Source organism: Populus euphratica, unplaced genomic scaffold (assembly GCF_000495115.2).
Source record: "Populus euphratica unplaced genomic scaffold, PopEup_1.0 scaffold60.1, whole genome shotgun sequence".
Classification (NCBI taxonomy): Eukaryota; Viridiplantae; Streptophyta; class Magnoliopsida; order Malpighiales; family Salicaceae; genus Populus; species Populus euphratica.
In genome coordinates, this window is record NW_011499938.1 from 202,025 (window position 1) to 225,149 (window position 23,125).

Consider the following 23,125-nt stretch of genomic DNA (forward strand, 5'->3'; position numbering starts at 1 on the left):
AGCAGGAATCCATACTTCCTACCAAAAATCTTCAGTTTGATTGCTTAATATACACATACTTATCAAAAGTTCATTAATCAACCTAGGATAGGATTAGCATATGTGCCTAAAACAAATTGATGTGCCATAAATGATATTTAAACTATCATCCACACAAATGAAAGAGACCCAACAGAGAAGAAGAAGGTCACTAAACCAATATGAAAAATGTAAAGCACCTTCTCCTTAACTCAACTGGAAGAGAAAACATATTTGTCAGGTTTTTTTTTTTAATTTTTAATATCACTAGTCTTCTCGTGGACTTTAACCATCTGTGTCACTATTACGTATAAAAGTACAAAGCTTGAACTTCTCTGCCCTTGAATTTATTTGGATACTAACTAATAGCGTTATCATTCTCATCTTTAGAGGTTGAGCAGGAGCACTAAGTAGATTACGAGTTATTTTTTTTATTTTTTTTGAGATAAATTATATAATCACACTAGAAAGATTTGATCTATCGTATTCTTGAAAGGTTATGGAGTGATTGTCTTAAAGAGACAATCTCAATCCCCTTTATAGATAGCGTTGTCATTTCTATCCTAGAAGGTTATGTACAGCACTGTAAAATCATGTATGTCTCATTTAAGGTAAATTGTACAATCACACTAGAAATATAATCGATTCCTTTAAAAAAATATATACAATCACACTAAAAAAACTTAAGCTTATCTCACCCTTAAAAGGTTGTAAGGCGATTGACCTGAGGAGATGGTCTTAACCTTCTTTGCTAATGGCATTGTCATTCCTATCCTTGAAGTTTATGTAGAAACACTAGGGAGATCACGTCTTTCCTCTTGAAGATAACAAGAGAATTATAAGTAGAAAACATATCATTTTCTTTTTGTTACTAACAACTAAAGATAAAGAAATAATATTGTAGTAATAATTATTTATGTATTAATTTATGTGTAAAATAAGGATAATATAAGGATATAAAACATTTAACATTGAGCTGTTAAAATTAAAAGAGAGATTGTATAGGGGATAACAAGACAAGATCTCACACATAAAGTTCATACGTCAAATAAATGCTCAACACTTTATTAATTTGACTCTATTGAAAATTATTATAAATATCAAAGTATAATCCTTACTACTCAATTATATTAATATCTAATATAAGATTGTTGCCTTGTTATAGGCTAGATAATTAGTTTCTTCGTTTAAGGATTAATGCCTTGTTTTAGGCTGGATGAATAGTTTTTAGTTTAAGAATTAGTGTTCTATTTTGAGCTGGATAATTGGTTCCTTAATTTAAGTATTAATACCTCGTTCAGAGTTGAATAATTAGCTCATTGATTTAAAGATTAATGTCATGTTTATGATTCTGCAAGTGTATACCTTAGATGAGGTTTTATTAGCTGAATATGAGTTAAGAAGCAAATCTTTTGAATATTGGAGGGATCGATGAAATTAATAAAGATAGGAATTAAGTTATTTATTAACTTAATTGTTAATGGAAATGTATACTTAGTTAGTAAATTCATTAAATTATATATAAAAAAATATTATGTTAGGTTAGGTTAGGTTAGGTTAATTAATTAATTAATTGTGTGAAATAAAATGATTTCCGGTCCTCGCAGCTTTGTTGAGATTAGTAAATTATAGAATCCTTATGTTTTGTATCTTATAAGAACTTAAACTAATATTGCATATTTTGTGTAATTTTAGGATGATAACATGTATATTAAATATTTAATGTAATTATTATTATGCTAGGACTTAAATATTAGTTAAATCTATGATTAATTAAAGTAGAATTTTTCATTGATAATGTTTGTATTAACTCTAACCATAGTAGTTAAATGATATTTAGTTTAAATTATATGTTGTTATATTCTAATTATTTTTATGGATGAACCTTAGTTTAATTTATATATTAGTTAAATCTATAATACAAAATATGATTAATATGATGAGACAAATTGTAATGTAATGAGTCCAAAAAGATTGAATAATGATTGGAATGTGAATTGACTATTTATTAAAATATAATAAATTTAATTGATAACTTAAAATTTATTGGTATAGGGGAGATTCTGTTAAAATTTTAGTAGATTCTATAATAAAAAAATCACAATGTTTTCAAATTTATTACATGAAAATTATATTTAAAAAATTAGGGATATTACAACCTGCTTTGCTGATGTTATCATTCCTATCATTGAAGGCTATAGAGGAGCATTAGAGAAATTATGTTTGTTTCATTCAAGATAAATTATGCAATTACATTAAAAAGCAATCGATCCATTTCAAGGAAAATATAAAATGTTTCTCTTATTTTTATTGAAAAGTATAGTCACAATTTTTATTTTTATTTTGAACTTGGCTTTAGCTTGTAGATCGATCCACCCTTAATGTGAGCTAGGTGTCAAAGAAAAGTCAATTTATAATTAATCTAGTTTGATTCAGTTGATGAGTTAATTTGTGAATTAATCAACACTTAATTTATTTTTTATTCTTTTTGTAAAATGATATGGGCCTCCTATGACTACCCATGTGCATTTATTATTTTTATTTTTTATAAATAAATACTGGCTATATTTCTCCAAGTTTCAAATGTGGTTGTAGAGAAGAAAAGGACAGACGATGTCCAAGAAAAGAAGTAACCAATGGCCTAACTTAATTATTTGCAAACAATAAACCTTGAATTTGTTGTGTTAAGGATATCAATTTAAAAAGTCTCATGATCAATGATTTGTTGTTAAATTTAGGATCTAAATTAGGATTCCAACCTAAATCCCAATCCCACTTGTTTTGTAACAAGAGGCAGTATCAAGCACAGATATTAGGTGCAATAATAATTTGAAGGACAAAGAAAAAATTTATCGACACATTTTATCAAGGCAATTCAAATAATTGCTGGGCTGCTGCATTTCTCTTGCTTTGATTCAGCATAAAAAATATTTTTATATATTAATCAAGATTAAGATTCTTTCAAAGGTAAAGAAGAGAGTATACTTCTCCAAGTAAGATTCTAGTCTATCGGAATTGACTCTGCTGCATTAGTCAATGTCTTGCCAGAAACCTAACCCTATGTCTGCTACTGGTTGGTTGCCATCAGAATCATTTCAAGGTGATGAAGGAGAAGGCACATGTTTATTTCTCCTACCGCAACAACATGTAATATATCAACATTCAATCATGAAGCAAGAACAATATGATAATGAAAAGTCTTGGTCAACTTAAAAACATTCATGGACTAGGCTTCCAAGCAGCTAAACAAGTAGACATCGTACAGGAATTTTGGATTGATGAAGATAAAATAAATGCTTGAGTCATCACTCAGAAATTAGATAGATTATAGGGAAATGAGGGTGGAGATCTTTGTACAGTTTCCTGGAAGCTAAAAGAGCAAGGGATTATGGTTTTTATTTTTTGCTGTAGGATTTAAAAATGGACAGTTCGTTGGCAAGTTGTGCATTAATTAAATATTATAAGGGAATCCTCAGGAAAAAGAAAAAAAAAAAAAAAAACTATTACAAGGACTTGCCCCTGACAGATATAAGGCAGGGATCTGAAGTTCCATTTCCCGACTTTACTTGATTTCATAAACAAAATGTATCCTCCAGTAAATGACCAGCCAAGATATCCAGTAGATGCTCATCAAGGCCCAATCCTTGTTTCAGGAGCTCCTACTCCCAATCCTATATACACTTATGCTCCACATGTGGCCGTGGGGCATGCTCCTGGTGTGGCAAGGAAGTGGTCTACTGGTCTCTGCCATTGCTGTGATGATCCTGCAAATTGTGAGCTTGTGAAAACTTAACTACAAACACAACTTTTTTCTAGCTAAGACGATCAACTACTCTCACTTGTATTTTTTTCCTTAGTTAATAACTAGCATTTTATTTCATTTTATTAGGTTTCATCACTTGCCTTTGTCCTTGCATCACTTTTGGACAGATTGCTGAAATTGTGAATAGGGGATCTACAAGTAAGCCAAGAAAATCAGTCAGCTGGTTTTAATTCTTCAAATATTTTCATTTTTTCCCTCTTTCTGTTGTAATATCATTCATCTCATAAACTACATGTTTACTGGGAGGAATTGCAGCTTGTTTTATGAGTGGAGCAGTATATGCGCTATTGTTGGGTTTTGCATGCTTGTACTCCTGTTGCTATCGCTCAAAATTGAGGGGCCAATATGACTTGGAGGAGGCCCCTTGTATGGATTGCCTGGCGCACTTCTGCTGTGAGACTTGCGCGTTGAGTCAAGAATATAGAGAGCTCAAGAATCGTGGATTTGATATGGGGATAGGTACTATATTTATACCTGCTCAGATATTTACAGGCTTTCTGTTTCATCAACCTTTCAAAAACTAGGAGGATATAAATTTGACAGGAAAACTCTTGCCCTAATTAGCCCTTCCTTCCATCCTGGCCATATGCAAGAAATATTGAGTCCCAGGTCACATTGGAATATTCTGACCTTTAGTTTACGATAGCCCAGAGCTACCAGTTGTTCACCAACAGAGTGTTGGATAGCAAAATGTTGAATACGTGAAATGATAAACTTGGTCTACATTTACTGGTGTTTGTGTTCATAAACGTCACCAGTTAAGATTTTCGAGAGAATTATACAAATTAAGCCCTCGTTTAGGTATCCTGAAAGGCATGGATGCACGCATCTGCATTTTTTTACTCATTGGCTTTCTGGTTTTCTTTAATTAAATCTGATCTTGAGTTTCTTTGTTGGATGGAAATTATGGGACCAAAATGAAGGCTGGGAAGCCAATATGGTTAGATTTCAACAGCGTGGAATCACAATGGCTCCAATTGCGACCCCAGGCATGACAAGATGACAGAGACCCTTCAGTTCAGTTCTGTTTTTTTTTTTTTCCTCCCACGGCAACAACTGATGCCAATGCTGCTGCCTATCCTCTTCTGCTATCGCGCTTGTTCTTGCAACATTTATGTCTTGTATATCGGTTTGCTTATTTGGGCTCTAGAGTGTTTACTTGCATATATCAATTTTCACATTGGCTACAAGAATTGTGAAAGTTTTGAGTCATTATAATATCCAGGAAAGGAAAATCTCCCATGATAAAACTGGTGATTGGTCTTCAGCGAGTACATAGAAAGTAGCAGGTGTTTATGATCATGGATCAACCAAATAATTCTCTACACAGTCTTCAATTTAACTAGATTCACCTAATAATTCCCTAAATTCTCAATTGATTAAGAACAAAAACACAAACTAGGATGATAAGGGTCTAATGAAGTTGTAAGAACAAAAATAAAGATTGACAGAGGCTGAAGGTAAGAGCCGACATTGATACCAACCAATGAAGAAGAGATTTTTGTAATATCGGGCACGGCTTACTTCTGGTGTAAAGCTCCTTCACTGAAAATGTTTAGCATGCCTTACCCAATCCAATCAATTAAGCTCCTTCTTTCTGTGTTTTTTATGCAGGCTCACTTTCTTCATCTTGGCTTCGCGACGCTCGCTCTTCACTCCTTTAGCTTTACTAGGCAGTGCCATCTCTCCGATTTAAAGAAATGAAATCATTTGTTAGGTTGGTTGCCTTAATGTGCAACAGACTATTGCAGCTGGAGTTGTATGGTTGGCAGCCATCATTATTAAAAAAGAGCTAGAGTTGACAACCATCTTTGTTGAAAAAAAATCTTCATGAATGTCTATAAATAAAAACATATATGAGAGAGCAAAATGAGAGGAAGTAGAGCTAAAAATATGAGAAATATAAAAGAGAGTGGGCTGCCATTGCAGCACTAAAAAGAAAGAAATAGAGTGAGGTTGAGAGTTGTGAAAGAGGAGATGATTCCTCCTCCTCTATTGTTGTAAATCTTGTACTCTCCCTATATAATGCAATGACTTCTCCCGTGGATGTAGGCGGTTTTACCGAACCACGTTAAATATTATGTTAGTATGCTTGACCTCCTATGAACAAATATCAGAACATCACGGGTCAGAATTCCCCAACATCATTCACATCACAAAACTTGAAAGAAACAAAGATTCCAAATAAAGATGTAATTTAGAACTAAAACGCGGCGGCTACACCTGGGCAAATGAAGCTACGTCTAGCACAGGACCAGTTTCACCCTTCCCCACACAAACATTCAGAATGACTAAATGCCTACTTACCTTTCGATCCGGAATATACATCTTTCCAAGCTTCCCTTGTAGAGCATCTTTACCAACGCTTTTAATCTGCAAGCACGAAAGAGGCAACATTACTGACATGCCATTTTATTCTCAGATGAAAAAAACAGAGACAGAAGTACATGGCTAGCTAACCTTCTTCTGAGGCTTATCCTTAGAAGTTTTCATGGCTTCTTTCCTTATGCTTTCATAAGGAAAACGATGACGACGAACTACAAAATCCATGGAAGGGCCAACTTCTACCAGTTCAATCCTTGGGACTATCGTGCCTGACCTTTCTAGCCGTAGTACACGGTGAGTGAGGAACACCTGATTTGAAGATAAAGCTGTACATACTTCCACGGCCCAACCCAGCAAGATTCAAATTATCCACAACCTGCATGAATTGGGTAAAAGCTCCCTTTAGTTATCTTTCAAAGTTTTGAAAGACAGGAGCATGTGGTAGCAGAAACAAACCTCTCCCGATTAGACATGTTTGAGTAGATGTGACAGGATCAAATCTTCTAAGGAGAATAAAAGAATTGCGCAAATAAACTAAAACTTCATTTACAAAATCAGGAGTGAGTAAATTCTATTCTTAACCAGATAAAAAAATAAATAAATAAGCACGGAAGTATATGCAAACAATGGAAAATTACATGTATATACAAATAGGTGGAAATGGAACAACAGAAAATACTCATAGCAATGCAGGTATGAAGGATCATGTTGAATATTTTGCATGGAAAACTTATAGTACAGTATCACAAACCAATGAACCTAAGAAAAGGTAAGCGACGAGGTCCTATTTTATCCCATAAGATCTGAGGCCGGCCCGAACTCAAAACAAAGTCATTAATCTTGGGATTCTAACGATGTAACCCACCTTTTTATCGAAGACGGGGGCAAATCATCATTACAAAGTAATATAGTGGATAGAGTTTGGAAACCTGATTTGGTGGTTAATCTGATCTAAAGCTCGGATCAACGGGTTTTGATAGAATCATTAAGATCAATTTTTTTAACTCAAAACAATATTGTTTTAGTAAAAAAATAATTCACAATAACTTTTTTTTTTCAATGAATGTATAGTTCAAACAGTAGATATGTATTTGGTTGAGATTTTTTCCTTTATATTAATGCCTTTCGCCTCGTTTCTTGCAAGGCCTGTGTTCAAGTCTCTTAACCAAAACATAATCATATAATAGCAATAATACCGTTGAAGAGATCAAGTTATTTTCATATCTAGTCTCGCCACAACAAATTATAAGAATCCAATTAAGCATTATAACAGTACGTATCACTTTTTGCCTTTCTTTTGGGCATTTAGCTGTCGATCATGTTCATATATATTACGAAATATTTAGCAGAATAGCTGAAGGGGATCCAAATAAAAAATGACATAAAATTTAAAGGACCTATAGACATACTGTCGTATCCCTTCATAGTTCATCAATGGGAGATGAGGTTGATGAATATAACTCAGGGCAAGCAAGGAACTGGTGGAAAGACATGCCAACCTTGCATGTCCTTGAACATGAGCTCAAGTGCTCACCACCGCCATCATCACTACCACCACCACCTTTCTTTCCATTTATTTTTCCACCAGTTTCTTGCAAGGTTTGCTGTGGGATGTTGTCCCATACATGTTTTCATATTCTACCGTCTCATTTTCTCCATTTGTTGTTGATGTGAAATAACGTAGCTAACATGAACAAGTTCTACGGTCTCGCTTTCTCCATTTATTCCTGGACTCCCGATGCTTCAAAAGAAAAGAGAATCAAATGGTAAAATTTAGCAAAGAGCATCTGGCACATAATTATCTCTTCTCTTTAGATGAAAAGTTAATTCATCACGGATCTAGTTTCATAAATATTTAAAAAGAGGAGCATGAAAACTAGCTGGCAAACATAAGTAATAAATAAATAATAAATATAACAACCTGGATATCATCATCAGTGTCTCCGTCTCCAACAGCTCCATGTATAATCAATCACATTATATTATAAACTTGATTACAGCTTCGTGAACTTCGAGATTGATTTGACGTAGCCCCAAGAAGCAAGTAATATCTTGCCATGTTTATTATTATTTAATTAACTAATCACTAACTATGGCAAAGAAAACAAAATTAATATGATTTGAACCTATGTACACTCATTTATTTCCTGGGGAATCGTGACATGAATAAAATAATCCAGAACTCACAGGAATATTGTCATTATTTATAATTTATTAATATAAATACTTGTGCCATCCCCGTAAACTAGCGCCTGTAGCTCAGTGGATAGAGCGTCTGTTTCCTAAGCAGAAAGTCATAGGTTCGACCCCTATCTGGCGCGTGCTCGCTTTTTGCAGATTTCGGGTTTAACTAGTCGAAGACTTTTATTTATTTTATTATTTTTTAAAAAATCATTTTATATCTATCTAATATGTGATTTATGTGTTTTATTTTTTAATGAGTTTTCGGCATCAGGCTGTGGTCCTAAATTGTTTATGAAATGAAACCCAAATTCATGTTATTAGAATTAAGTTTATTTATGTGTTTTAAAAATATTAAGAATAAAATAAAATAATTTATTTTTTATTTATTTTAAAATTATTTTTTATATTTTAAAATTATTTTAATGTGTTAATATGAAAAATAAATTTTAAAAAATAATCCTCGTTACCAAACATCTTTTATCCCGGAATACATTTAGCGGCGCAATGAAGGATAAGTTCGGTACCAGAAACCGTTAAAAGGACAAACTGTTTTGCAAAGAAAAAGAAAGGCAAAAATCTCTCTTTCCCTGGCTATGTTTTCTTCTACTACTGCCACCACTCCTTCCTCAACAACTCAAGCTAAGACTTCCTCCATATGCAGCTTCAGATCCCATGAAAGGAACTACGTATCCTATTTCCCTCGTGGGCACAAGCATATGTGTCAGTAACAAGACAGCAAGAACAAAAGCAGTGAGCAAGAGAAGCAGTTCAAATGGGCTCACTTGCTTAGCTTCATCTTCTGTTCTTCCATCGGCTCTTCTTTTTTATTGTGACGGCGTGCTTGTTGATACTGAGGAAGATGGCCACAGGATTTCTTCCCATGAAGTACTCTCCATTCTCTTTGATTAGTCTAATAATTCACTAGTGTTGGTAAATTTGAGTTGGTCTTTCGGATTCCTTCAAGCGGGGGCTTTGGTTTTGGGTAGGGATTCTTGAATTGTTGGTTTGTGGTTGCTTCGTTTGTGTTGTATACAAACAAGATATGATGCCCAGTTTCCTAAAGCTTGCATTCATTAAGCGAGTTAAGAAGTTATCATCTCTTAAGAAAATGGAGATGTACAGTAGCCTTCAAACTAAGGGATGATTTCACTATGAGGGTTTTCCCAGAAACCTTTTTCTTATTCCCAGAACCTTTCAAAATCTCAAAACAATCATGATCTGATTTATTCCCTATGAGGGTGCCTAACGCTACTGCAGCAAATTACTTAAAATTAAGGGATGCCGGAGCATATGTTGAGGCTCTGGAAGGACACTACAAGACTGTTAACAAACAATTCTAGAAATTAATGCATTGCAATTTTTTTATTTATTTTTTAAATGTAGCCTACTGCCAAACAATTCTAGACTTGCAACTTCTTTTTTTCCATGATGTGAAAGGTCTTCCATCTATTATTAATTTTTATTTTATTTTATTTTACAATCTTATTAACCATGTAACTACTATACGAATCTCTTCAAAAATTCTGAAACAAACCAAAAAAACTCCCTAGAATTGTTGGACTCCCGCAGGAACGGGCAGGCAAATCAACTTGTTTACTGCTGATAGAATTCGGAGGATATGAGAGGACAATGAAGACCTAATCTCTTAATTTTTTTTATTTTTTTCACCCTTGTTAATCCATGTCTTTGCAGGCGTGGTTATCACTAAACACTCGTTGACAAATGGAGTTGGATGAAACCGAACTGGGTTTATTATAGAGACACGTGTGCAATCATCCAACATCATTTCCTGAATTACATTTTCACAGCTATATCATCAAGCTGTTGCAATTTTGTCCTACTAATCCTGACAGCGACACGAGGACAAACCTGCACTCAATCTAGATACAGACTCTGCTTTGATCATGTTGGACTTGGCAGCATCCAGTAAAGAGTCTGCCTCGAGGGCTTTGTTGAAGCAGTACTTGGCCTCGTCCCACCGACCCTCAGCTACAAATACCAGACCAAGATTGTTAAATGCAGGAGCATAGCCAGGCTGGAGTTCAAGAGCTTTTGTAAACATAGCCTTAGCACGGTCGTATTGCTTTTGCTGCCGGTAGAGATTTCCTAGGTTGGAGAATATTGCGTGTGCTTGTTCAGGTGTTGCCCGTGCCAACGCTTCCTTATAGACGGCTTCCGCTTGTGAGGGTTCTTCTGATAATTGTAGTGAGATTCCTAGTGACCATACCATTTAATTGTAAGCCCATCTTGTGAAAGAAACATGATTTGAACTACAAGAAATATAGAAATAAATAGTCATAAATCTGCTTGTACCAAGATTTGACCACATGTAGCAGCATTCTCTAGAGCGGGAAGCTGCAACCTTGAGATACTTCTCTGCTGCTTTAAATTGTCGGGAACAGAGATAATGCAGACCGAGTTGGTGCCACTGCACCCCATCATCAGGATCCTCAGCAATTGCCTAATTAATATAACAGTGAATGATTGAGAATTTTTATTTCAGATAAGAATGAAAAGATATATTTTATGTAAAAGAACATGACAGGAAAGATAAATATCCAATTTTTTAGTCCTGACACGTTAGATCCTGCATGAAACCTAAATCCATCCAGAAGATGGCAAGATATTCTTTCTCAACTGCTAAAAAGTTAAGTCAGGTGCCATTGTTCATCATTTCACATTCGTTTATGGATCATAATTTTTTCTTCACCAGGGGACAATTGTAAGCTGAAAAGGTGATACAAATGAAGAGAATGCGATAATAAATGATTTTTCAAGTATTCATAATCACTAAATAGCAAGATTAGGATGAAGCATCCTTCTTTCTTTCTTTCTTTCTTTCTTTAAAAAAAAAAAGATACTCCTTGTTCTGCTCTATAATTTCTCAGTTCAGAAAGCATGGACCATGTTACTTTTCTAAGATTAATAAGAATTCAAGTCATCATATAAAAGCACAAACTTCAAGAAAGATCAAGATGTGATTAAATTCTGTGAAAGAAAGTAGAAGTTTTAAACTGTTAGTGAGAGCTACCATAATTATTTGATAGTTTCCAAATATAGATGAATGAATTATGCAATAGGAAAAAAGGAACCTGCTTCAAGCTGGAGAGAGCACGCTCTTCCACCTCCATTAGCTCATTTGATTCTGTATCAAATGCTGCAGCAATCTCGTGTTGGGCCTTGTGAACCATGCCAAGTCCAGCCCATGCAATGGGAAGATCAATTGGAACAGAATCTCCCTCTCTTAATATTGAAGCCATTTCATTTCCTGCCAAGGAAAGTTGTTCACTAGGATCTTGAGACCTTTCTGCATCCTTTATTCGGTGAACTGCCACAGCATATCGAGTAGACATGCAGTTGGGCTCCAGTTTTGCTGCCTAGAAAGCAACAATTATATCAACAAAGTAATAACTTCAGCACCACGATTTTAACACAAAAATTGAGAAGGGAAAGAAATGTTGACATATGAAAGCATCAGCAACCAGAAGAGTAAATTATCTCATTTATACGATATTAAACATGGAGGAAGTTATCCAATTGTTCATGATCAGAACTTTATCTTTTTTTCCCCTGGTTTATCATAACATCAAGGAAACCAATGAACAACCTCAACAATGAAGCAATAAATGACAGTAGCAATGAGCCACTAGCACCTTCTCCAAGCACTTGCTGGCACTTCTGTGGTCACCAATCATGAAATATGCATTAGCAAGATTAGCCCAAATATGTGCTGCTTTTGGTTCCAGTTTAAGTGCAGCTAGCAAACACTCCTTTGCAACATTGAAAGCTTCAGCCTGATCTACAGAAGCACCTACACCAGCATTTGCCCCAGCACCTGAGAAGTTAGGAAGAGGGAATGGGAGCTGTAGTCATGTGAGTTACATCAACCATATATGAATAACAAATGAAGTAGAGGTTGATTGAACTATTCACGACATCTTAATATTCAAAGCAAGAAATTAACATAAAAAGTCAACAAAGGTCAAGATACATGAAGCTAAAAATCGATTGAAATATACCTGCAACAACCGAACCATATTTAGAGAGAAGAATGGCAGCATAGTTCACAAGGGACGAAGGATGGTTTTGATCTTTAAGGATCAAATCTTGAAAACATTTTGCTGATAGTTCCAAATTTCCACTGCAAGCAAATCCACGAATGAGAAAGATCCAGGGAAAATATCTTACTGAGACCATAACCATAGTATAGGTGTTCAATTGTACATCTCAATAAATCAAGTGATGATATTAGAGCAACCAGAAAGTGCATTCAATGAGTGATCCCAATAGTACCGAAGCAAATTAATTGATTTCAACACCATTGTAAAGCAAATGAAGATAACTAAAACTAAGAAGAGAATTTTAGGATGCTCGTTCCTCATCATCGCTCACATAAGAGATAAATGTAGAAGTTTCAAAATTCTGTCAACCATCCTTTGCAGAAAGCAACTTAGTGATACCTATAATAACTGAGGTAAGATTGAAAAAAATGCCATGCTATAAGTACATTTCAGAACCTTCAAAAAGCTTTCAAAGGAAATAAATGTGCTTTGAATCCTCTCGACAAAACTGAGATAAAGTGGTCAAGATTGCTCAGAAATGATCATAAACAGCAGATATTTTATACTCACGGCTAAAGATACCTTGCTGGATGATATTCATCTAATTTATATAAATTATATGCTGCATTTTATGGTCTATTAGATCAAGATACCGATGATTTCTAGTCCCAGCCATTTCAAATTACTGCTGCATATTCTCAAAATATTCCTTGTTCTTTGGCTTCATCATTGAACCAATGCTGCCATTTATCTATTATCAGTAGCCAATGCTAAGACAAACGAGGTTGAGTGGATAACCAAAAGAGCATAAACAGCAATTTCTTACCTTTGCAGGAATGCAATCCCCAAGTTTGCAAGGCAATCGTAGTTGTTAGGATCAACAGCCATCAACGCAGACAAAACTGAAACAGCACTCTGAAAAGAAACAATGCAGCATACCAAGATCACGAAACATCAACTCTCATTGCAAACAACAAAAAGATCATTAGTGATAATACCTGCACACGGCCAGATTTAAGAAGTATCAAACCTAGGGTGTTCCAAACAGCTACTTGTCTAATATCCAACTGCATCGACTCCTTCAATTTAAACAGAACGTCCTCAAGCTCTTGCCCTTCAAGTTCCTTCTCCAAGCTATTATCGCCACTAGTTTCAAGCAAAATACACTACAGTACACGCATTCAATAATACGCATCACATACTTTATCGAAATAATAAATAAATAAACAAAAACCTGCGCGCGGTGAATTTGAACTAACGAAGCAATTTCACACAACAAGAAAAAACAAAATGCACTGCAAAATATAAACCAAACCTGGGCGTGGTGAATTTGAACCAAGGAAAGCAAATCTGGCCGAGCCACCTCAGCCTCGCAACGAAGCAATATCTCTTCAGCCTTCTCATAAGCCAAAATCGCCTAAAAACAAAACAAAGTTAACTGACATGAAACAAATCGAATCAATCAGAGAACAAAACGAATTAATTGTGCTCCGAAAACTAACCTTTTGAGGCTGGCTTAATCTTTGGTACATTAATCCAAGTATAAAATGCGCATGTGCATTCTTCGGCATCTTCTTCGCAACATGTAACAATCCCTAAAGAAACCCAATAAAATAATTAACCAAAATTCAAACAATTCATTAAATAAAAATAAAATGAAAATAAAAAAAGGAAACTCACCGTTTTGAGACTGCTAACTCTCTCTTCACGATAGGAAGAAGGACCTTGGTTAGGCTGGTCATTATCATTATCAGGTCCGTAATCGAGAGGGTTGTCTAATTTATTGTTACGCGAACGTGATTTACCTAATTTACTGCTTGATTTTTTACTTTCAGTAACTTCTACGGTGGTGTTGTTATCTGCTTCTTTGGATGTTAAGTTAGGTTTGTTATCCTGTGCTTCGTCTTTTAATTTCGTGAGGTCAGATGGTGACAAATGGAGGGAATCGGTGGTGTCGGATTCAGGGGGGTTGGCGTTGAGGTCGGCTAAAATGACGAGTTTGTGAGGAGGTTGGGGAATTTTTGAGGTGGTTTCTGTGGAGCTGCCATCTATGGTTACGAGTTCAGGTTTTATTGATTGCTGAAGGGCCCGCGCCCAGGGTTGCGGTTGCGACATCTTGCGTCGGAGGTTGGTGCGGAGGTGGAAGACGGAGGCTCTATTTTAGGTTAGAGAGAAATGTATGGTTAGTTTGGGTACAGATATATACGTATGCAAGTGGGGGTGTTCACTAGGCTGCGTTGGGCCTCAACTTTGACTTTATTTAATTCAATTTGAAGATGTTCCTTGAAATTTTTAAATTAAAGGTAAGGTAAGGGGTATTTTACACCAAAAAAAGAAGAAGAAGAAGAAGACCAAAAATCTTGTAGGATACTTTGACTGCTTAGTTTAGTTTCTAACTAGTTACGTGATATTTTTATTTAAAAAATAATAATTGTACTTCTTTTAATGTATTTTGATAGTTTAAAAGGTTTAAACTCAAATTAGAAATATTATCCACGTATATATAATTAAATCAATTAATAATTATACGTGTGAATAAATAAATAAAAAGTTATTAATAATATCTAAAAATAAAAAAACACATATATATTAAGATATTTAATTTTGAAAAATTGAATATTTACTTAGATTTGTTTACTAAATTTATTTATTAAAATAATTTTATATTTAAGCAAACAATAATAGAAATAGAGTCATTAATTAAATTGATCAAATAAAATAAAAGGAAACAACGTCATGTAAAGCTGCACATGTTAGAACTATTATTTGAAAAAAAATTCAAAAATAAAGTTCATCTATATAAAAATAAAAAAATATAGATGAATCAAAAAAAAAATTTCAAATTTAAATGCATAACTAAAACAATAATTTTCATTTAAAAAAACTCTAAAAAAAATGAAAGAGAGAAGATGTACTAATTTAAGTATGAATTAAAAAAATAGAGAGAAAACCATAAAAAGTCATTAATTTAAAAATATTATCTGAAAATAATTTTTTTATTTTTTAAAATAAATTTCAATTACGTAAAACATAAAAAAAATATAAATGAATTAGAATAATCTCTTAAAAATTAAAAATATATATATATAATAAAATAAAAACCACTATTTCAAACAAGGCAAAAAATAAAAAATTAAGAAATTAGAGAGGAGGTATTAATTTAATTATAAGTTATAAAATTATTTAACAAAACACGTATAAAAACATGATTTTTTTAAACAGATATATATATAAAATCTATGTTTGACCCAATTAGAAAGGATCCGATAATACTCATTTTCATCTATCTTAATATTTTATAAAAAGAAAAATTTCAAACAATAAGTTTCTAAATTCTAGCCACTATGATATTTGTAAAAACATGATCTATGTATTTTCATCCAAAAATTTATTTTTTCACCTATTTGTTTTTATCCAAAACATATAGAAAAGAGCTTAAACATCTTGATAAATCAATAGATGACTTTAAAAAACCAAAAAAACTACATAAAAAATCAAGATGAACTTAAAACAAAAAAATTTATTGAGTTTAGATGTAGTTTTTTAGGAAATCTTAAGATATAAAAACATTTAAGTGGAACTCCCGTTACTAAATGAAGCTTTTTATCATTAAAATCAATCATTTTGATGATTGAAATCAAAGTTAGTATTGATTTTTTTTTATTATTATTAAAATTCAACGATCTTTCTCTACCCTCTCGAATTAAAAATTAAAAAATAAATTTGTGAATCAAAACTAAATTGCAAAACTATTAAAGGACCACGTAGATATAATTTGTAATGTTTGAGGATTGAAATAATTTTTTGTGATAACTTTGAAACTGCCATCCCTTTATGGTGTTTTTTTTTTTTTACTTTGGTCCTTTTTTTTTAATGTTATCATTGTCAACAAATTTGGTTCAATTTTATTTTAATTTGGTCCAAAATGGATGCAATTGTATAAAAAAAAAGTTTAAAAACTAAAATAAAAAAATAAAAATTGACCTGAGCAAAATTAAGAACTAAACGGTTATCTTATCTTTATTTTTTTAATTTTTTTAAATGATTTAAAACTTTCCCATGCAAGATTGACATGTCATCAAATCACATAACAAGTTCGGACGTCTCGGGTACCTGCAAACATGCAATCTAAAAAGAGAAAAAAAAAAATCAAGAACAATAATGAAAAAGAACTTTTACCATTCCAAATTGAAAAATGTGTTAGGATAACCGTAGCTTGAAGATCAAACCTAAATAAATAAACATTAAGGGTCAAGTAAGAAATGTGAAAGGATAAATAGAAATACTGCAATAAAAAGCTAATCTCTTTTAGTTTTTTTTTTTCTTGTTAATTAATTCTTACAAGTACAAGTGTGGTTTCTTTAAATTATGATAATTTTCAATTTGAAGTCTAAAACATAATTTTTCTTAATTTTATTTCAAATATTAAATTGCAATTGTAATTTATCAAACAACTTCACATTTTTTGAATCATTAGTTGGAATTCTTAGAAAAGGGTTTTGGGAAAATTCTTAGTGCTGTTTATCATTAAGCTTTTTATTAAAAAAAAAAAAACAAAAGTTAAACATTTATGTTAAATAATTATTATAGTAATTTCATTTAATTTGACAATAATGGCAATATAAGAACTTCAAAAACCATTATCGAAGGTTTTTCAAAGCAAAACTACAATAGAAGGCAAAGAACATCACTTGAATATAACTTCTTTCAAAAGCAGGTGAAGTGCATTTCACTAGCCCTATTAAAATTCAATCAAAAATAAATTTAAAAACATAAAAAAAATATTTTAAAAAACAATTATCTGCCTAACTAAGAGAAATTATCATCAGCAAAGCCATACTAAAATGATAATTAGAAACATGAGAATCATTGTGCTTCTGGGAAATCAAAGAAGGGGAAGGAAACAAGTAATCCTAACCATCATCACGTAGCATGTACAGCAACATCACAGGGAATTTATTTCCCCTCTCTTAACATACTCTTTTGGATGCAAGATGCGCCTAAAGCTAGGTCGTCAATAACACAAAGAAACAACCAACTTTACACACTGAATGGGATCATAAGAATCTCCATCGGATAAGCACAAAAAAGAGAGACATCAGACGGAATCTAAACATATCCTATATCTATACCTATCCACCTTTCAGCAGTACAGTGAGGCAAAATAGGTAACAACATACATGAGAATGACGACAGGAAATATGCTTTCTTCTCAAGTACCTGTCATGGCGATTGAGGAGGAGCCGTCCGCAACAGATGACCCCAAAGGTGCAAGCAGCCAACCCTTTTTCTGGGCATAATCTACATAGAGGCTAAATTTCTCCTCTGCATTTGGAATGTCAAGAGCCAGATCATCCATTCCATCCTTGATACGGTTGAAGCCTTTGGTCATCTGATTGATAGTGATCAGGCCTTCATTGAAACACACTTGGAGCAGATCCAGCATCCTGTCATTCTTCTTCTCCATTGCCATGACCAATGCCTTCTTCACCACCTCATGGTTAAAGAAAGGCATTCCAAGATCACGAATACACTGGCAAGCTTCGCCAACAACACCCCCACTTTCATACTCCTCCAGTAGCTTTAAGATCTTGTCCTTTGCATCTTCCACAGCCCAGCCAGTTCCACCACCCCAACACCTCAAGAGCCTCTCGCCGGCATGGCGGGCAGCAATAAGTGATCGAGCCATGCGCACCGTCTCACTTCCACTGCAGTTTGGTGGCAACTTGCTGCCTATCTCCTCTAGATTCAAAGGAGCCAAGACATCATCAATTACAGCCCTAGCTAGAAAGAGTGCAAGTTCATTTGAAGCATCCAAGATGTCCAGCGCTGTATCTTCTGCAGATTCCAGAAGCATGACGAAACCGTTAACTATGTCATCGGTTGAAAATATCTCAATGTGAAGAGCTGACAGTAGCACAGACGCCATTTCCTTCTCCCTGTTCTTCCTGTCCATGGCAAGGGTGATGAGCTTTTTCAGGAAGATTGGGTTACACTCAGGCATTCCAAGATCTTCAAGACTTCGAATCAATTCAGGGATGTCATCTGAGAGAAAATACTCATGAATTATTGTCACAACCTCCTCCTTAAACCGCTTAACCTTCTCATCCTCAGCTTGTACTTGTCCATCTTCACATGAAGATTTCATGAATGAAGCATCAAGCCATCCTTCAGCAATAGCTTTGGGGATGAGGGATTGAAACAAGGATTTGGCAGATGGAATGTCAAGAGCAAGGTCATCAAGGCTCTCTGCCAATCGAGCAAAACCCTTTGCCATTTGACTGGAACTTATCAGGCCTTCTTCAGAAGCTTCCTTCAACAGCTTCAATATAAGTGGTTCTGCAGTTCGGATCTCCATGGCAAGAACCAAAGCCCTCTTAACAACCTCATGATGAAAGAATGAAACTCCTAACTCCCTTATGCACCTGCAGGCTTCAACAGCATCTCCACTCTCCACATATTCCCTCAACAGATCTGCAATTTTTTTCTTCACTTCCTCGACAGTTATGTGGGTGCTTCCACCCCACCTCCTCTCCACAAGCTCTGCATGGTGTGGAGCTGAAAGATAGCTCTTTTCAGCAGTTTGGAGAACTTGAAATCCTTTCGAGGATTCAGGTAAGGTCTTCTTTGCTCTGGTGAGGAAAGCAGGAGGAAGGATATCATCAACCACGGCACGAGCTATGAATAAAGCAAGGATGTCAACTGCATCCAGTATATCCACTGCAAGATCATCAGCAGACTCTAGAAGTATGACAAACCCATCTCTGATCTGGGATGGGCTGATGACATCAGCATACAGCGCAGAAAGCAAAACTGAAGCCATTTCCTTCTCCTTATCATGCCTGTCCATGGCCATGGAAACAAGTCGCTTGATAAAGTACAGATGATATTCGCTAGACCCAAGTTCTCTGAGGTCAGATGCAGCCACTTCCACATCACCAGTGCTAAAGTACTCCTCTATTATTGAAACAACAGCCTTCTTGTAGTCATCTAAGGGATCTGAGATGGTTGCCCCAACAAGCTGATATGGCTCCTGTACAATGGTAGGACAGAAGAGAGCAATCTATAAGTCATGACAGGAGAATTGACCCAAATTGTTCAGAGGTGAAGCAAACAAGAAAAAAAAAAATAGTAGCCCTAAAAAACTATGCTGCAGGCATATACATTTACCCAAAAGCCTCGACAAACCCAAAATGATTCAAAATGACTGGGGATGAATGAATCACATTGCAGGTAGAGACTTACCTCTCCACTGTCATAATTAGGATCACTCCGATCAATACGGGATTCACCATCAGTGTCCAGCAGTTTTCCCCATGTTCCCTTACCACCACCACCATCTTAAACCATAAAAAAAAAAAAAGACAAACACTAATCAGCATGAAGATGTCCTGATACTCTTCTATAAAACAATGTGTGCAACTCAAAATAATACATTTTTTTTTAATCTATTATCGGCCATACTTTCAGGATTGTGCAAACAAACAAATCTAAAATGCACTAATTGGTTCTCTCTTCATTATAAGTTGGTTATTCAATGTAAACTAAAGATTACTATGCATCATCCAAACAGTGAGGGCTTGCTGTTCAAGAGAGTTTTACACTACAGTGGCACCAAATTGCAACACAAAAATGCATAGAGCAGTTTTTCTGGGTTCTGAATCCCAAAGGAGCCATTTTCCCTCTACAGACCAGACTCCCCCCAACCCCAAAAACCCAGTTATTCAGAGTGAAGATACTTGAATATCATCAAATATGTAGTATTTAGTTTTCTTCATTTTCTTTAATCAGCATTATCAACGTATAAACAAACATTCCACTACTCTAGAATTAATGCGCCCTTTAGAATTACCACTGCTTAGCTCTCAAGTTGCCTCTGACCATCAAATGAAATGTTACCAATGAAACAACTATTATGGCCCTTAACTAGCCTTGTGAAAGTTATATCCAGGTCACTCGCTCTGTGAAGGTTACACAAGATCATTCAGAATAAATATTTCACGTACTATGCTGATCAGTGTAGGCAATGAAGGCAAATTAATTAATGTATCAGCACTTACTAACTCAGATCTTATAACTATCCCTGCACTGAGAAGAAAACATGACATCTCATCAGTGGGACATTATGGTTATTATCATCCATAATATCCAAAAAAAGTACAGAAAATAGAAGCAAAAATAAAATTATCACAGATATAAGGATAATTTATCTTCTAAATGTAGATAAAATGCTTCCAAGACACGTATAAAAAAGCTAAATTATAAAGGGAAAATCCAAAGGAAACATTCTCATCATCAACATTCTAATGAATACTCTCAATTCAGTAAAGTGTCACAGACCCAACAAGCTCAAACTATGTGATAATGATTATTGAATTCACTAAAGTAATCTGCAGTGAGTCGTTCCACGCATTCTCAAACAAGAAGCTCACTGTTTGTAGGTATTCAATCAGATATCATATTATCTCCCAGTCATTCCATTTCATGACTATTTGCTCTTTTGATCTATCCAAACATACTTTTTCTAGAATCTAGAAAGCTAATTAAGCCATCTTCTAACCTCCATCCAACATATCCCCTTCCAATCCCTCAAATACATTTAAAATAATCTATAAAAATTTCATCCCAAAATACCATAATATGACCACACTGGATTCATCAGAAATGACCATATACAAGTATCATTTAATGCTACATCCAATTTTAGATTAAACTCAAAACAAAGGAAACTACACCGCCATTAATAATATTCGAAGCTTACTCACAAGTCATAATACAAAAATAACAATCACACAAAAAACAAGCATTCCATTTCCAACCCACCTTTCTTAACACGCACAAGCTTCCCCGAGTGCGATCTCCTGACATGCCTCACAGCAATCCCAGCATTAGTTGCTTTCCCGGCAGCAGGAACTTTTAAGTGATGCTCAGAAAACAATTGTGATGGGGATTTAGGCGACGAAGACAAACCCTTGGGAGACGATGACAAATTCTCTGCATTTTGGCTGGCTATTTTCAGCATCTTCCTCTGCTCACCCGTCAGAAATCCCTCACCCGTCGCCATTTACACTTGTTCAATTCTATACAATCCCCAAATCTAAACTACAAATCAACAAAAATAAATAAATAAATAGTAAGTAAATCTGGTAAACAATCTTATCTTCTTCTAAATGATTTTAAAAAATCAGTGAATAAAAAAAAATCAGTTTTTTTATATTTCATTAATATAAAAAAATGATGAAAACTAAAGATTCAAAATGCTCAGTTTCTTACACTTCCCTCCTTTTCTCAGTAACCAAATACCGCTCAAAGAAAACAAGAACTGATAAAATCAGAGAGAGAGAGAGAGATTGAACCTTTGTACACTTGAAGAGAGAGAACATAAAATCTAAGAACCCGAGCCCGATACTTCTGTGCTTGGCCCGGATCTCGAGCCAAGACAGAGAGGAGAAGCAATCGGATCTCCGAACCGGACAACCTCCGATTCGAAGAATCCAAAAAAAAAGAGAGCAGGAATATAATTGAATTGAAAAATAAACCCCAGACGAAACGAAACGGAGCTCCGAAATTAGTGGATCCTGGAGGCTCCCGATATTTAAAGGTCGGGCAGCAAGAGCAACGCACGTCTCAATCTGAAAGAGAGACAATGAAGGAAATGGATGAGAACAAAGGGAGGGGATGACTGAGCAAGTGTCTGTTATTTATAGGGAGGCTACGGTTAAGGGTACACGTCACCGGGATTTTTTGGGTATATTATCTCTTTGATTATCCACGTGGCGTTATGTCTACAGGCTGCTCTCTGTCTTTTGTGTCCACTCCGCGGAATTGGAACCTCTTTAGGGTTTTCTCAGCAACTTCAGTTACTAAACTGCCCCCTCTATGGATTCCATGGTCCATCCATAGTTTGTTTGGTTTTTTTTTTTTTTTGGGTGTGAGTGTTTTTGATGAAAATAGGAATGGATAAATGCAATCTTGCGTGACAAGAAAAAATGGAAGGAATAATTGGAAAGGTTGTGTTTTTGGAGAGTATAATTAATGTTTTCTTCTAGGGTAAGGAATGAATTGGATTTGAAAATGATGGGGATAATATTAAAGCAATGTTATAATCAAATTAATTAATTAATTAGTCTCAAGAAATTGATTGAGTGGAAGATTGTGCAACAATGAATGTGTGATCTTAAGATTTACTTGCATTTAAAGAGTCTTTTTAGTACAAAAAATGGTGTGTTTGTTAAAAAAAAATATAATTTATTCTTATTTTATTTCTTTCTAGTTCAAACTTTATTTTAATTGTAATAGAAATTAATGTTGTAAAATATTTTAGTTGAATCTCAATCACCTAAGTATAATATAATCATTTTATTTAGATTTTAATGATGCAAATATTAGACATAACATTGATGTATAAAAAAAATGATAAATATAGAATCTATTAAACAATCATTTCAACTTAATATGTTGTTTAGAAAACAATTTTGTATTATTCTCTAGTATATTCTCTTATGTGATAGCTCTTTAAATTTTAAAACTTGTACATACTCTTTACCATCTAAAAATTATGAATAATAAAATTTAAACTTGTGATTCCTCAATAATAAAATTTTGATATTATTTTGATTTTAAATATTATTTTTAGGAAGAATCTTAGCACTACATCTTCATTGTCATAAGTCTTATTGTGATATATATATATATATATATATATATATATATA

At 34.3% G+C, this 23,125-nt stretch overlaps 2 protein-coding genes, 1 long non-coding RNA gene and 1 other non-coding gene across 6 annotated transcripts; 2 read left to right on the forward strand and 2 right to left on the reverse strand.

The window, feature by feature from the left end:
- Positions 1-3,907: 3,907 nt before the first annotated feature.
- On the forward strand, positions 3,908-5,122 carry LOC105136692 (uncharacterized). The gene is made up of 3 exons (XR_844400.1): positions 3,908-3,979; positions 4,097-4,300; positions 4,765-5,122. It is a non-coding gene; the product is annotated as an uncharacterized LOC105136692 (long non-coding RNA).
- Positions 5,123-8,414: 3,292 nt separating this feature from the next.
- TRNAR-CCU (transfer RNA arginine (anticodon CCU)) lies at positions 8,415-8,487 on the forward strand. Its single transcript has one exon. It is a non-coding gene; the product is annotated as a tRNA-Arg (tRNA).
- Positions 8,488-10,082: 1,595 nt separating this feature from the next.
- Positions 10,083-14,637, reverse strand: LOC105136693 (tetratricopeptide repeat (TPR)-containing protein). Its single transcript, XM_011042130.1, has 10 exons — positions 14,092-14,637; positions 13,914-14,006; positions 13,727-13,828; positions 13,410-13,577; positions 13,238-13,326; positions 12,370-12,491; positions 12,004-12,185; positions 11,443-11,727; positions 10,664-10,811; positions 10,083-10,564 (listed from the first exon to the last, which is right to left on the reverse strand). Exons 1-10 carry the CDS (start codon positions 14,524-14,526, stop codon positions 10,191-10,193), a joined length of 1,998 nt encoding a protein of 665 aa, XP_011040432.1. The 5' UTR covers positions 14,527-14,637; the 3' UTR covers positions 10,083-10,190.
- Positions 14,638-17,279: 2,642 nt separating this feature from the next.
- LOC105136694 (MA3 domain-containing protein) lies at positions 17,280-22,088 on the reverse strand. Of its 3 annotated transcripts, none has more exons than XM_011042132.1 (4): positions 21,768-22,088; positions 21,235-21,508; positions 19,657-19,751; positions 17,280-19,444 (listed from the first exon to the last, which is right to left on the reverse strand). In XM_011042132.1, exons 2-4 carry the CDS (start codon positions 21,473-21,475, stop codon positions 17,624-17,626), a joined length of 2,157 nt encoding a protein of 718 aa, XP_011040434.1. In that variant the 5' UTR covers positions 21,476-21,508; positions 21,768-22,088; the 3' UTR covers positions 17,280-17,623. The 3 variants fall into 3 exon arrangements, with proteins under 3 accessions (XP_011040434.1, XP_011040433.1, XP_011040435.1); XM_011042131.1 differs by having other exon boundaries at positions 21,235-21,513; XM_011042133.1 differs by lacking the exon at positions 21,768-22,088 and adding an exon at positions 21,685-21,762.
- Positions 22,089-23,125: the final 1,037 nt, after the last annotated feature.